The sequence below is a fragment of the Cetorhinus maximus genome, chromosome 25 (assembly GCF_964194155.1).
Source record: "Cetorhinus maximus chromosome 25, sCetMax3.hap1.1, whole genome shotgun sequence".
Taxonomy (NCBI): domain Eukaryota; kingdom Metazoa; phylum Chordata; class Chondrichthyes; order Lamniformes; family Cetorhinidae; genus Cetorhinus; species Cetorhinus maximus.
In genome coordinates this window covers 44,768,528-44,784,720 of record NC_135903.1, presented here as the reverse complement: position 1 = coordinate 44,784,720, position 16,193 = coordinate 44,768,528, and the positions used below count along the sequence as shown (strand labels likewise).

Sequence of the window (16,193 nt, the reverse complement as noted above, 5' to 3'; positions counted from 1 at the left end):
AGTTAGTTAATCACAATTTGCTGTCAACAATCTGTACTTACTCTACATTCACCCAGCCAAGGCCTTGGCATTTTTGCTTCCTAACAAATGTAAAATCAGAAGCAAAGTATTTTATGGGCTGGATGTCCGCTGGTTGGGAACTCATAAAGGTTTGGATCTTCCATTAGGGTTCATGGATGAAATTTACAAGAAAGATGATTTCTTGGATTTCAATGAGGCAGAGATAGACTTTGATAGGCTTTGAAAGACAGACAGTCATTCCATGGAAGTATATATCACGGGCTTTAACAGACTATATAAAAGATTGAAGAAATTGATTTAGAGATCCCTGGTTTCATTTAAATTGCTGGATTGTGCTTGGGTGCAACACATGGACGGGCTCCTGGTTTTAACCGAGGTTCAGTTCTGAGAGAGACTCCCTGCTGGATCAGATGTTTACAGCCTTAAAAAAAAGTCCTGGAGAAGCAGCCATTCCGACAGCTTTGCTGGAACAAGTGGGACATTCTGAGGAGTGACGAAGGATAGAGGATTCACTGATTGTGGCATTTCTCCAGATACTGAACACAGGTAAGCACAAAGTGTTACAGACAGGGAGAATAAGGATGAAAAGCCCCTTTAGTAGATCTGGGCAACACAGCAGAGGACAGAATTGGAACAGCAATAATAAGTGAATGACCCCCAGGTATCCCTGGGGAATAGTTAAAAGGTCCTTCAGGTGTGACACAAAATATTATGTGATGAACTGCCCAGAGCAGAAAGCGACAGTATGTGAAACCAACTGGTTACAATGTTACCGAGATTCACTCTGTAGTGAGGATCGGTGCAGGGTTGATGAGTCTGAAAGTTCAACTTGCTTTAGATTCAGGGTTGACAACACATTGAGAGTGATGATTCTATGTAACATAGCTGGAGTAAGATATTTTATGAGTACTTATGTAGTCTCTTGTGGCATACCTTTGCTGCTGGGTAATCCTTCCATGAACAAGGCCCAGTGAAACTGGACACGGAATACGATAAGGCAACTGTTCTTGGAAAGTCAATGGATCTGCAGTTTACTGAATCAGGGCATTATTGGATCACCTTAAACAAAACTTAATGCTTCTAATCACAGTTAGAGAAGTATTAGTGGCATCAAGTGATAAAAATTAGTGAGGATAAAAAGCAAATTGTCTTAAAATTACATAATTTGCTCACCTCTCTTGTCAAAGATGCAAAAAAATCCTGCTAAAAGATGTAGGCGTGGCTGATGAAGAGTAAACAAGGCTCACAGAGGAGACTAGTGCAAAGTGTATAAGATGTAAAAAGTATTGGAGGCTGCCACCATGCTTTCCATTGGTACATGATTTTAACAAGATAGTTGTCACAGATCTCAGGTATGGGACAAAGTCAGAAATATTTTCATTTTACACTTTTGAGACATGGCAACTAGATTTAGTCTTTGTACAGTAATACATGGCAAGGACAAAAGGACGATTATAGATAAAGTCATAGAGAAATGTACAGGGAGCAGTCCTGGGGCACTGGCTAAGTTTCTGACTGATAATGGAGTGCAACTTGCCCCTGGTTCTGGTTATAATTTAGAGACATGTGTGAAGCCATGAATATTATGACCATGAACACCACAGCTGAGAGTCCTTTCAGTAACGGACTCTGTGAAAGGAATCACGTGGTGATCGATGAAATGCTGCATAAAATCTTAACCGACCAACCTAACTGAAAGTGGACAACTGCACTGGCATGGGTTGCTCATGTAAAGAATTTGCGTCCAATGGTTAGAAGGTATTGTCCCTATCAATTGGTTTATGGGAGAAATTCCAAATTACTTTTTGTGCTGCGTGTTAGTCCTCCTGCTCGAGAAGATATTGCCATTAGTTCCACTTCTTCTGCACATTTGGAGGCTTTTATACGCAGAGATAAGGGCTTCCATTAAGGCTAATGTCTTGGAAAAAATGTGGAAAGATCGAGGGCATCATGTAAGACCAACCAAGGTAGACGTCACCTCAGGAAATTTGGAGTATTATAAAAGTGAGGGCCAGATGCTTATCCAACATGGTAAACAAACTGTTAAGGTTTATTCCACTCAGGCTGTTTCAGACTGTGAATAAATCTATTCCAAGTAAAGACTGTGTTCCACTCACTTCACCTCCTGTTCCTTGTCCACTGTGACAGGACTAAGGCCTCACGCTGTACATTTTTATAAAATGTATATAAACATCCCCATGCCTATTTCTAAAATTTTAGAAACTGGACAAAGACATTTTAAAATGGCTGAAACTATGTCGGTCTGTGACACTTGAACAAAAGGAGCTATCAGGCACCTATCAGGTACTGGCACCGCGTTATCTCTGAAGAAACACTAACACTAACCACCCTTTGGGCTGCACAGACCAACTTCAAAGAGAACTATACCTAAGGCCATCTGCATTTCAGAACCCAGGCTGGCCAATCGGAGTCTACTTGTCTGTTAGGACAAAGGGCCCTGCAACCTTCCTTTCAACTCTTAATGCCTGAAACATTTAACAATCTCGGGGACCCAGATGAGGCATACACATCCTTTGTCAAAGGCGGAGAGACAGGAGTCATGTGACATGAACCTCTAGCTGGTGGAACCAGTTATACCACCTTGCTGTACTGCAAAATCTTAGTCTGCCATTTTACCATCTAACTAGCAGCATCATAGAAAAGGAGCTCTGTCTAGGTTGAACACCTGCCCCCATCTACACTGTTTTCTGCTGAAACTTCTGTACCATCGACTACAAGACTGAATCATCTCTGCATGCCTATCTCATGGTGTGAACTGAACACCACCAGAAAAGTGAATTATCCAGCATCGGTTTTCAACCTGCTGATCTCTATGAAGGAATACCTCATTGGGCTTTGATTCTGGACTCTGCAACTCGCGTGAAACAATATTGATTTGCTCTGTGGTCTCTGCACTGTAAATCTTTCTTTTCTCTATCCCTCTTTTACTGTTTGAATGCAAAGGATATTGTGACTCATCTCATGCGTTTTGAGTGTGTGCAAATAAACTAACCCTTTGAGTTCATCCTGCCTCAAGTTTGCTATGGGATTATTAATAGAAAATTGGATCGCACCAAAACTGAGGGTTTGGGAAATATGCCACTGCTTACAAATCAAAAACACCTTTCTGTTTACGGTGAATGGTGACAGGAGAAATCAAGGCTGTTTAAATTAACTCCCTCCTGTCCATACCACTGATAATAGTGTCCTGCCATCCTTGCCCTTTATTGGTACAGTGATGTTGTTTCTGGTACCAGTCAGTTCCTGTGCGATCCTGTAGTGTCTTGGAGTCATTCTGATTGGCTGCTTCTTGTGCCTCCCTGCCTTCTAACTCAATCCATCCTCGTTTCTCTCTCCTGCAGCTCTTCTTCACGGCTTTATCCAGTCTTCGGTATGTTGCATCATCTTCATGTCTTTGCTCAATGTTATTTTCCTGGACCCTTTGCCAGCTTTATTTCATCATTCAATTTCCCCGTTGGGTCAGTGACCCATCGATCTTTGTTTGTTCCTCTCCCCCATCCGATGGTGACCTCTGCACTCTCTTTAATCCCTCTTTTGAAGATTTCCCACAGTTCCTAAATGTTGCCTCACTTCAGTAGTACTTTGAATCTATTGGAAAGGGCCACCTGGAAACTGTCTGAAATCACAGAATTGTTACAGTGCAGGTTATTCAGAGCCATGTCCCCGACCTTTAGGTCGATCTTCCCTAACACAAGGTGGTCGTCTGATCCTACATCAGCCCCTCAACACATCTGGACATCTTGTAGGGATGTCCACTATCTGCTGCTGATGCAGATATAGTCAACATCATTCTGGGTGTTACCATCTGGAGACCTCTATGTCTTTCTGTGGATGTCCTTGTGTTTGAAGGAGGTATTCCCAATACTGGGCCCATTGCTGTTGCAGAGAGCCAGCAGACACTTGCTATTTCCATTGAGCTGCTGATCCACGGGGCTCAATCATACTGTTCAGTCCTTGCCGGTTCCAACTGAGCTTAGCACTGAGGTCACCGATCAGTAGCTTGATATCATAGCTGGGTGCCTCATCAAGTGTGTCCTGCAATTGGTGGTAGAATTCATCTTTCTCCTCCTCTGTGTCTCTCCCTGTTGGTGCGAAAACTTGCATGACAGTGACTTTGGAACCAACCCCACCCTAGCTCCATATCTGAGTTTGAAGACAGTGTCACACCTCAGCGGCTAAACTGGGAGAAATTGCCAGGTCAGAGGTCCAAAGAGCCTTTAGAACAACAAGGCACCTGGGATTGACGAGATAGCAGCAGAGTTATTGAGACATGGCAAGAACACCATCACAATAGAGCTCACGGAGCTGGATTTGGATTGTGGAGGGCGTTCCAGGTGACTGGAGGCGAGGATTAATCATCAAGGCAAAGAAGGGGGAATGTCAGCAACTTCAACAACTGGAGGGGCATAACACTGCTGTCAGTGCCTGATAAGGTCTTCAGCACATTGCTCCTCAACAGCTGGAAAGCAGAAGTAGACAGTACTCTTGGTGAAGAATAGACAGATTTCTGGGGTGGCAGATCATGATGTCAACAGATCTTTACGGTCAGGAACATCATGGACCAGAGCCTAGAGCATCAGAAGCCACTTGCTACCAACTTCATTGGTTTCAAGAAGACTTTCAATAGCATCCATCTCCAGTCACTCTGTGCATATCGCAAGACAGTAAAACATCCCAGAGCGGGATATTAACTTCTTCAAAACCTTATACTGTGACTCCAGCTGCTGCATCAAGACCAGCACGAGCATCACGGACTCATCATCATCTCCGGAATACAGCAAAGCTGCACACTCTCCCCATTCCTGTTCCTCTTGGTTATCGATTACATCATGAGGAAGGTGATAGTGGCTGCAGACTTTGACATCCCGTTGAAACACCACTGGTTGACAGGTGTGATTTCACAGATGACACCGTCTTGCTGGCTGAAGAATTGAACACACTCCAAGACATGACACTGGTCTTGAGAGTAGCATTGCCAAGGTTAGTCTACGCTTCAGCTGTGAGAAGACCAAGACAGTGATGGCTGGACAGCAACATGGCCCTCCCATCACCAACGGGCAACAGGACATCGAGGACATCGAGAGGTTCCCCTACCGAGGAAGCAACATATCCGGGGGAGGGGGTGATGTAGAGATCGATGTCCACACAAGAAACTACAAAGTGGCATTGGCTGTCCAGCAGCTCCACACTGTCTGGGCAGCCAATCCCATCAACACGGCCATGAAGCTGTGACTCCACATGCCCATTGTAATACCAACTGCAATCTATGCCAGTGAGACATGGAAGAGAACAGCAATGGTATCAAGTCTTTCACCAGCATTGCCTACGTAAGATCCTGGGCATCACATGGTGAGACAGCATCACAGTGAGGAGTGCTCCAGAGGACTGGTCAGAGGCACTTGCGGAACATTGTGACAGAGAGATGACTGAGGTTGGCAGGACGTGGGTTTCACCTCCCGGACGTACATACCGCCAGAGCGGCAGGAGAAAGGACAGCACCAGATGGAAGAAGAAGACGGGGCCGGACAGAGGAGACCTGGCAAAGTACATTTAAGGAGGAGCTTCTGGAGTGGGACACCATCCAGGCTGGAGTGAAAGAGATTGTGATGGACCAGGGGCCAGTGACCGAGCCTTGCTGCCCATTGTCCCACACGGGACTGGAGGAACGAAGTCTAATTAAGTAAGACTGACTTTGGTTTCTTCCTTCATCAACTGGCTATCAAGAAAATAACAAAGATCAGCTTGGAGGGCTCAAGGGGAGATAGGAGAGAAACTAAAGAAAGGAGTTAGTTCAGGGATAGGGCAGGGGGGAGTTTTACAGGATGTTTGACCAGGCAGGCTAGTGGAAGGGAGAGAAGCAGTAGAGGAAGCTAATTGGAGCGTCTTAATCTTAGTGATCAAAGAGTCCATGAGCTCGATCCACATACTTATTGTTAGAGGTGAGGGTGGAGGGGACAGGGGAGAGGGGTTTAAGAAGACGGTCTGCTATAGATAAATGAAGCTGGGGGTTTTCTTTGCATTCAAGGCTGATCTGGAATGGTGAACAGTTTTAGCAGACGGGAGCTGATGGTGTTTTATGTGGTTCAGTCAGCCCTGGGGGTGAATGACTAAAGCAGTTGTCCACCATGTCCGTTCAAGACTGCGTCCTTGGACTTTAAAGAGTGGAGATGAGGCTGTACTAAGGGGAAATGGCCAGGGTAATGGTTTTAATGGAGACTGGGACAGCAACGGTGGAGAGGAGGGTATGGTTGAGCAGATTGATATGAATGGTTAAGCTGCTGTATCTTTCATTCTCACTGGTTGAAGAAAGCTGGATGAGGGGCTGGGGGCCAGAAGAGTTGCAAACCCTTTTTACTTTTATTCTTTCTGGACCAGGAGGAGCACGAGACCCTCCAGGTCCCTCAGGAAAATTCAGGCCTCCCCAAGTTGTAATTATACCCATCCCAACACTGTTGGCCAGGCGCCCTGATCCCATCCTGAGTTCTTAATCCGGTCAGCTCCTGGATTTAAATGATGACGTGGTGAAGGAGGGGTATACTTTTCATCGATGGATCAATCCTCTGATCATTGACTCAACAATGAAAATAGACCCTAGAGATTGAGGAAGTACTTTAACCAACCCCTCCCTCCATCTCTTACTCCCTCCCTTCCACCATCTCTTACTCCATCCCTCCATCTCACTCCAACCGTCTTTCTCTTTACTCCATCCTTCACACCCTCCCTCCATCCATCTCTCACTCCATCTCTCCATCCCAACTCCCTCCTTCCATCCCTCACTCCCTCCCTCTATCTCGAACTCTTTCATTCCATCTCTCACTCCCTCCTTTCATCTCTCACTCCCTCCTTCATTCAGTCCTTCACTCCTTTCTTCCATCTCTCACTCCATCCTTCCATCTCCAACTCCTTCCTTCCATCCCTCACTCCCTCCTTCCATCCCTTACTCCCTCCTTCCATCCTTCACTCCTTCCTTCCATCCTTCACTCCTTCCTTCCACCCTCACTCCTTCCTTCCATCTCCAACTCCCTCATTCCATCCCTCACTCCTTCCATCTCTCACTCTCTCCCTCCTTCCATCCCTCGCTCTCTCCTTTCATCTCTAACTCCCTCATTCCATCCCTCGCTCTCTCCTTCCATCCCATGCTCCCTCCTTCATTCCATCCCTCACTCCCTCCCTCTATCCCTCACTCCCTTCTTCATTCCATCCCTTACTCCCTCCCTCTATCTCTAACTGCTTACCTATACGATCTACTCCTGATTCTATTTCTTATGTTCTTCCTGTTTTTCTCTTCATCTCTAACCCTTTGTTCTTTTTCTCTGTCCACTTCTAACTCTAACCCCTCATTCTATTTCTCTCCCTCTATCTCGCCCTGTTTCTCTCTCTCTAACCTTCACCCTGATACTCTCCCTCCATTGTATGTACATAGTATTGACAGCACAGAAAGAGGATATTCAGCCCAATAAGCTTCTTCCCACGTTTCTTTATCTAATCCCATCAATATATCCTTCTTGTTTTTCCTTCCAGATGTATTTATCCAGCCTGTCCTTAAATGTATCTTTACTATTCACTGCAACCACTCCCTGTGGTACTGAGTTCCACATTCTCACTATTCCCGAGTAAAGATGTTTCTCCTAAATTCCTTATTGGATTTAACAGTGACTATTTTATAGTTCTGGTCTTTCCCACAATGGAAACATCTCCTTCATGTCTACCCTATTAAACCCATTAATGATCTTAAAGACTTTAGTTTTCTCTTGCTCAAAGTAAAGTCTTGCCAGCTTGTTGAAACTTTCCTGATGGGTTTAGCTCTCAGTTCTGTTATCATTCTTGCAAATCCTGTTTGACCTTCTCGAGTGCCTCGATATCCTCTCTGTATTATGCAAAGCAGCAATGTGCACAGTTCCTCGACTGTAAAAAGCCCAGTTCTTTATAAGTTGAATATAACTTCACTGCTTTTCAATTCCATCACTCTCCAAATAGGACTCAGTTTTTTGTTTACTTCTAAACTGCTGATTGGATCTGGTGTAATGTTTCTGTCTGTCTCTCTCCGCCCTGTGGAGCAGTTCTAGGCAATTTGGCCATCTAGATTATAGAAAAAGAGTTTGGGTAGTTACCTTCCCTCCACCAGGGGAGTGTTTAATGTTCTCTGTTGATCCGATCTTTGATCTGACGTTCTTCAGATCGGGCATGGGCACAGCAGCAGGAGGAGTCCGTGTCTTGGAAGCAGCAGGGGACTTAGGCGGAGTGCGCACAATGGCCACTTTCTTTACCTCTTTGGTTGCTCCTGCAGGCTGCTGGGAAGGTGTGCGAGAGCGGCTGCTGGGGGTCCCAGGAGTACCAGGACTGCTGCACCCACTGCCACTGCCACCTCCTTTAGCTGCTGATTCACCTGAGAAACAAGATTGAAAAAATACTTTGGACCAAAAGAATAAAACCACTCGTTTTCAGCTTATTTTCCACCACAGCTAAAGGTGCTGTGGCTTAGGGTGAAATTCCTCACACGCTGACTCTCACTGGGGTACAGTCCCACACACACTGACTCTCACTGGGGTACAGTCCCACACACACTGACTCTCACTGGGGTACAGTTCCACACACACTGACTCTCACTGGGGTACAGTTCCACACGCTGACTCTCACTGGGGTACAGTCCCACACGCTGACTCTCACTGGGGTACAGTTCCACACGCTGACTCTCACTGGGGTACAGTTCCACACGCTGACTCTCACTGGGGTACAGTCCCACACGCTGACTCTCACTGGGGTACAGTTCCACACGCTGACTCTCACTGGGGTACAGTCCCACACGCTGACTCTCACTGGGGTACAGTCCCACACACTGACTCTCACTGGGGTACAGTCCCACACGCTGACTCTCACTGGGGTACAGTTCCACACGCTGACTCTCACTGGGGTACAGTCCCACACACTGACTCTCACTGGGGTACAGTCCCACATACACTGACTCTCACTGGGGTACAGTCCCACACACACTGACTCTCACTGGGGTACAGTTCCACACGCTGACTCTCACTGGGGTACAGTCCCACACACTGACTCTCACTGGGGTACAGTCCCACATACACTGACTCTCACTGGGGTACAGTCCCACATACACTGACTCTCACTGGGGTACAGTCCCACACACACTGACTCTCACTGGGGTACAGTCCCACACGCTGACTCTCACTGGGGTACAGTTCCACACGCTGACTCTCACTGGGGTACAGTCCCACACACTGACTCTCACTGGGGTACAGTCCCACATACACTGACTCTCACTGGGGTACAGTCCCACACGCTGACTCTCACTGGGGTACAGTCCCACACGCTGACTCCCACTGGGGTACAGTCCCACACACTGACTCTCACTGGGGTACAGTCCCACACACTGACTCTCACTGGGGTACAGTCCCACACGCTGACTCTCACTGGGGTACAGTTCCACACACGCTGACTCTCACTGGGGTACAGTCCCACACACTGACTCTCACTGGGGTACAGTCCCACACGCTGACTCTCACTGGGGTACAGTTCCACACGCTGACTCTCACTGGGGTACAGTCCCACACACTGACTCTCACTGGGGTACAGTCCCACATACACTGACTCTCACTGGGGTACAGTCCCACACGCTGACTCTCACTGGGGTACAGTCCCACACGCTGACTCTCACTGGGGTACAGTCCCACACACTGACTCTCACTGGGGTACAGTCCCACACACTGACTCTCACTGGGGTACAGTCCCACACACTGACTCTCACTGGGGTACAGTCCCACACGCTGACACTCACTGGGGTACAGTTCCACACACGCTGACTCTCACTGGGGTACAGTCCCACACACTGACTCTCACTGGGGTACAGTCCCACACGCTGACTCTTACTGGGGTACAGTTCCACACACGCTGACTCTCACTGGGGTACAGTCCCACACGCTGACTCTCACTGGGGTACAGTCCCACACATACTGACTCTCACTGGGGTACAGTCCCACACATACTGACTCTCACTGGGGTACAGTCCCACACACACTGACTCTCACTGGGGTACAGTCCCACACACTGACTCTCACTGGGGTACAGTCCCACATACTGACTCTCACTGGGGTACAGTCCCACATACTGACTCTCACTGGGGTACAGTCCCACACACGCTGACTCTCACTGGGGTACAGTCCCACACACTGACTCTCACTGGGGTACAGTCCCACATACTGACTCTCACTGGGGTACAGTCCCACATACTGACTCTCACTGGGGTACAGTCCCACATACTGACTCTCACTGGGGTACAGTCCCACACACACTGACTCTCACTGGGGTACAGTCCCACACACTGACTCTCACTGGGGTACAGTCCCACACACTGACTCTCACTGGGGTACAGTCCCACACATACTGACTCTCACTGGGGTACAGTCCCACACACGCTGACTCTCACTGGGGTACAGTCCCACACACACTGACTCTCACTGGGGTACAGTCCCACACACGCTGACTCTCACTGGGGTACAGTCCCACACACACTGACTCTCACTGGGGTACAGTCCCACACACACTGACTCTCACTGGGGTACAGTCCCACACACGCTGACTCTCACTGGGGTACAGTCCCACACACACTGACTCTCACTGGGGTACAGTCCCACACACACTGACTCCCACTGGGGTACAGTCCCACACACACTGACTCCCACTGGGGTACAGTCCCACACACACTGACTCTCACTGGGGTACAGTCCCATACACACTGACTCTCACTGGGGTACAGTCCCACACACACTGACTCTCACTGGGGTACAGTCCCATACACACTGACTCTCACTGGGGTACAGTCCCACACACACTGACTCTTGCTGGGGTACAGTCCCACATACTGACTCTCACTGGGGTACAGTCCCACACACTGACTCTTGCTGGGGTACAGTCCCACATACTGACTCTCACTGGGGTACAGTCCCACACATACTGACTCTCACTGGGGTACAGTCCCACACACTGACTCTCACTGGGGTACAGTTCCACACACACTGACTCTCACTGGGGTACAGTCCCACACACACTGACTCTCACTGGGGTACAGTTCCACAGACACTGACTCTCACTGGGGTACAGTCCCACACATACTGACTCTCACTGGGGTACAGTCCCACACATACTGACTCTCACTGGGGTACAGTCCCACACACACTGACTCTCACTGGGGTACAGTCCCACACACACTGACTCTCACTGGGGTACAGTCCCACACACACTGACTCTCACTGGGGTACAGTCCCACACATACTGACTCCCACTGCGGTACAGTCCCACACACACTGACTCTCACTGGGGTACAGTCCCACACACACTGACTCTCACTGGGGTACAGTTCCACACACACTGACTCTCACTGGGGTACAGTCCCACACACACTGACTCTCACTGGGGTACAGTCCCACACACACTGACTCTCACTGGGGTACAGTCCCACACACACTGACTCTCACTGGGGTACAGTTCCACACACACTGACTCTCAATGAGATACAGGTTCCACACACACTGACTCTCACTCGGGTACAGTTCCACACACACTGTCTCTCATTGAGATACAGGTTCCACACACACTGACTCTCACTGGGGTACAGGTTCCACACACACTGACTCTCACTGGGGTACAGTTCCACACACACTGACTCTTACTGGGGTACACTTCCACACACACTGACTCTCACTGGGGTACAGGTTCCACACACACTGACTTTTGCTGGGGTAGAGTCTCATACACGCTGACTCTTACGGGGGTACAGTCCCATACACACTGACTCTTGCTGGGGTACAGTCCCATACACACTGACTCTTACTGGGGTACAGTCCCATACACACTGACTCTTACTGGGGTACAGTCCCATACACACTGACTCTTGCTGGGATAGAGTTGTTTAAAAGCTGGACGAAGTCACTACCTTCAGAAAAGAGGCAAAGAAATTTGTAATGAAACTGAACTGAAACAATGACACAGGCAACATGGAATGAGACTGAGTGAGCAAGGACTGAGAGTGACTGGGGGCAGAGAGTGGCCAGGTGCTTATTGAACAAGGTCACAGGATACAAACATATGAACTTGGAGCAGTAGTAGGCAACTTGGCCCTTTAAGCCTGCTCTGCCATTCGATAAGACCATGGCTGATCTGATCATGTTAATCAAGAATCTATCTAGCTCTGCATTAAAAATATTCAAAGACTCTGCTTCCATTGTGTTTTGAGGAAGAGAGTTCAAAAGACTTACGACCCTGAGAGAAAAAATTTCTCCTCATCTCTGTCTTAAATGAGCGACCCCTTTTTTCACACCATGACACCTCGTTCTAGATTCTCCCACAAGAGGAAACATCCTCTCCACATCCACCATGTCAAGACCCCTCAGGATCTTTAAGGTTTCGATCAATTCGCCTCTTACTCTTCTAAATTCCAGTGGATACCTATCCAACCTTCCAACCCGCCCATTCCTGCTATTAGTCTGGTAAACCACCTCTGAACTGCTTCTAATTCATTTATGTCTTTCTTCAAATAAGGAGACCAATACTATACAAAATACTCCAGATGTGGTCTCACCAGGGCCCTGTATAACTGAAGCATAACCTCCCTACTTTTGTGTTCAATTCCCCTCACAATAAATGATAACATTCTATTAGCTTTCCTAATTACTTGCCCTGCGTACTAACCTTTTGTGATTCACATACGAGGACACCCAGATCACCTCTGAATCTCAGAGCTCTGCAATCTCTCACCATTTAGATAATAAGCTTCTTTTTTATTCTTCCTGTCAAAATGGACAATTTCACATTTACCCACATTATGCTCCATTTGCGAGATCTTTGCTCATTCACTTAACCTATCTATGTCACTTTGTAGCCTCCTTATGTCCTCTTCACAACTTACTTTCCTACCTATCTTTGTGTCATCAGCAAATTTGGCAAGCATCTCTTCGGTCACTTCATTCAAGTCATTTATATAAATTGTAAAAGGTTGAGGCCCCAGCACTGATCCCTGTGGCACACCACTAGTTACATCCCACCAACCATTTATGGCTAGCCTCTGTTTCCTGTTAGCCAGCCAATCTTCAATGCATGTCAATATGTTACCCTCTACACCATGAGTTTTTATTTTCCGCAAGAATCTTTGATGTGGCACCTTATCAAATGCCTTCTGGAAATCTAAGTACAGTACATCCACCGGTTCCCCTTTATCCACAGCACAAAGAACTCCAACAAATTGGTTAAACATAATTTCCTTTTCACAAAACCATGTTGACTCTGCCTGATTGGCTTAAACTTTTCTAAGTTTTCTAAGAATGGCCATAGATGGAGAGTTACAAGGTACAGAGTGACCAGGGACAGAGTGTGATGGAGGGCAGAGAGAGAGTGGGAGCATAGAGTGACTGAGAGCAGAAAGCGACCAAGGTCAGGGAATGTCAAGGGACAGAGAGTGACCTGAGATAGGCAGTGACCAGGGTCAGAGAATGACCAGGGAATGAAGCAGAACCAGGGATAGTGAGTAGGGATGAGGAGTGACCAGGGACTGAGAAATAGAGTGACCAGTGCTTGAAACCCCCTGATATCTTCCATTCCTATGGTGCCCACATCATTTGTGCCAATTATTCATTTAAATTTAATGCTTTCATTTAAAGGAGACAGTATTTGCCATTTACATTCGGTACGAGCTTGCTATATGTTTGGAGAGTGGGCTTTCAATTCTTTGATATGAGCACCATTCCTGTTCAGGATAATTTGTGGCATTTGGCAAAAGTGCCATTGCCTCTGCCTCGGCCTGGGAAGGCACTGAGTGCCTGCTGAGGCTGTGGGTGGCTCACCCCAGGCAATTACACATCACTCAAGGAGCACCCACTTCCAGTGGCACCCCAAAAAGCAGGCATGGGCCCTGTGCCCTCAGAGTGAAGGAAAAACAGGCTGGGGCACCTGCAAACTAATTGTCAGTGATCTATTGATCTTTGAGCACTGAGGTCATAAACCTCCAGTGAGGGTAACCAGGGCCAAACAACTGATAGGAGAGGTCACATTCAGGGGAAAGATGGGAAAACCCTTCCAAAAATACCACACACACAGAGACATGAATATAGAGCGAGGGGGGTAACTGAAGGGGTCACTGTGTGAAATTTAAAGGAGAAGGGGTTGAATTCAGCTGTATCAGACTATCAACTGGAGGCAACAACAGATACACACGAACCTCTCTCACCTTTTCCTGATTTCTTCTGCTCCATTTTTGCTGCTCAGAAAAAGAAATCAAGATGTTAGGGAAAGGGAACGGCAGAGAGGGAGGGAACCAAGTGAGGAGGATAGCGTGTGGGAGACAGATTGAGAGACAGTGAGGATAGACTGTGGGAAAGGGTGAAGGAGACAGAGTGAGTGGGACAGAATTTTTGGGGGAGGCAGGGTGTAGTGACATTGTCACCAGAATAGTAAATCCAGAGACCCAGGGTAATGCCCTGGGGACCAGGGTTCAAATCCCACTACAGCAGCTGGTTGAATTTAAATGTAATAATGAAAAAAAATCTGGAATTAAAAGTCTAATGATGACGATGAAACAATTGTCATAAAACCCATCTGGTTCACTGATGTTATTTAGGGAAGGAAATCTGCCGTCCTTACCTGGTCTGGCCTACATGTGACTCCAGGCCCACAGCAATGTGGTTGACAATTAACTGCCCTCTGAAATAGCCTAGCAAACCACTCGGTTGTATCAAACTACTACAAAGTCACAAAAAAGGAATGAAACCGGACGGACCACCCGGCATCGACCTTGGCACCGGAAACAATGGCAAACCCAGCCCTGTCGACCCTGCAAAGTCCTCCTCACTAACATCAGGGGGCTAGTGCCAAAATTAGGAGAGCTGTCTCACAGGCTAGTCAAGAAACAGCCTGACATAGTCATCCTCACGGAATCATACCTTACAGACAATGTCCCAGACACCACCATCACCATCCCTGGGTATGTTCAGTCCCACTGGCAGGACAGGCCCAGCAGAGTTGGTTGCACAGTGGCATACAGTCGGGAGGGAATTGCCCTGAGAGTCCTCAACATCAACTCCAGAACTCATGAAGTCTCATGGCATCAGGTCAAACATGGGCAAGGACATGGCAATCCTGCTGATTATCACGCGCCGTCCTTCCTCAGCTGAGGAATCAGTGCTCCTCCATGTTGAACACCACTTGGAGGAAGCACTGAGGGTGGAAATGCACAGAATGTACTCTGGGTGGGGGACTTCAATGTCCATCACCAAGAGTGGCTCAGTAGCACCACTACTGACCGAGCTGGCCGAGTCCTAATGGATATAGCTGCTAGACTGGGTCTGCAGCAGGTGGCGAGGGAACCAACAAGAGGGAAAAGCATACTTGACCTCATCCTTACCAACATGCCTGTCGCAGATGCATCTGTCCATGATAGTATCGGTAGGAGTGACCACCGCACAGTCATTGTGGAGACAAAGTCTCGTCTTCACATTGAGTATACCATTCATCGAGTTGTGTGGCACTACCACCTAGAAATTTTTTGTGGCTAGATAGGATACATTTTGAACAGATCTAGCAACTCAAGACTGGGTAACCATGAGGTGCTCTGGGCCATCAGCAGCAGCAGAATTGTACATAATTGTACATAATCTGTAACCTCATGGCCCAGCATGTGCCCCATTCTATCATTACAATCAAGCTAGGGGATCAACCCTGGCTGACTGAAGAGTGAGGGTGTGCCATGAGCAGCACCAGTCATAGCTAACAATGAGGTGCCAACCTGGTGAAGCTACAACATAAGGCTGCTTGTGTGCCAAGCAGAATTAGCAGTGAGCGATAGAGCTAAGCAATCCCACAGCCAACGGATCAAATCTAAGCTCTGCAGTCCTGCCACATCCAGTCGTGAATAGTGGTGGACAATTAAATGACTCACTGGAGGAGGAGGCTCCACAAATATCCCCATCCTCAATGATGGAGGAGCCCAGCACATCAGTGCAAAAGTTAAGGCTGAAGCATTTGCAACAATCTTCAGCCAGAAGTGCTGAGTGGATGATCCATCTTGGCCTCCTCCAGAGGTCCCCGGCATTGCCGATGCCAGTCTTCAGCCAATTTGATTCACTCCACGTGATATCAAGAAACGGCTG

At 47.7% G+C, this 16,193-nt stretch overlaps 1 protein-coding gene across 1 annotated transcript in view; it reads right to left on the bottom strand.

Moving 5' to 3' along the window:
* Nucleotides 1–16,193, bottom strand: part of maptb (microtubule-associated protein tau b) — a 134,622-nt gene that overhangs the window by 39,995 nt on the left and 78,434 nt on the right. Inside the window, exons 9-10 of the mRNA XM_078529889.1 lie at nt 14,276–14,305; nt 8,154–8,428 (exon numbers count right to left, since the gene is read on the bottom strand). Of these exons, the coding sequence (XP_078386015.1) occupies nt 8,154–8,428; nt 14,276–14,305 (305 nt within the window). The remainder of the gene's footprint in view (nt 1–8,153; nt 8,429–14,275; nt 14,306–16,193) is intronic.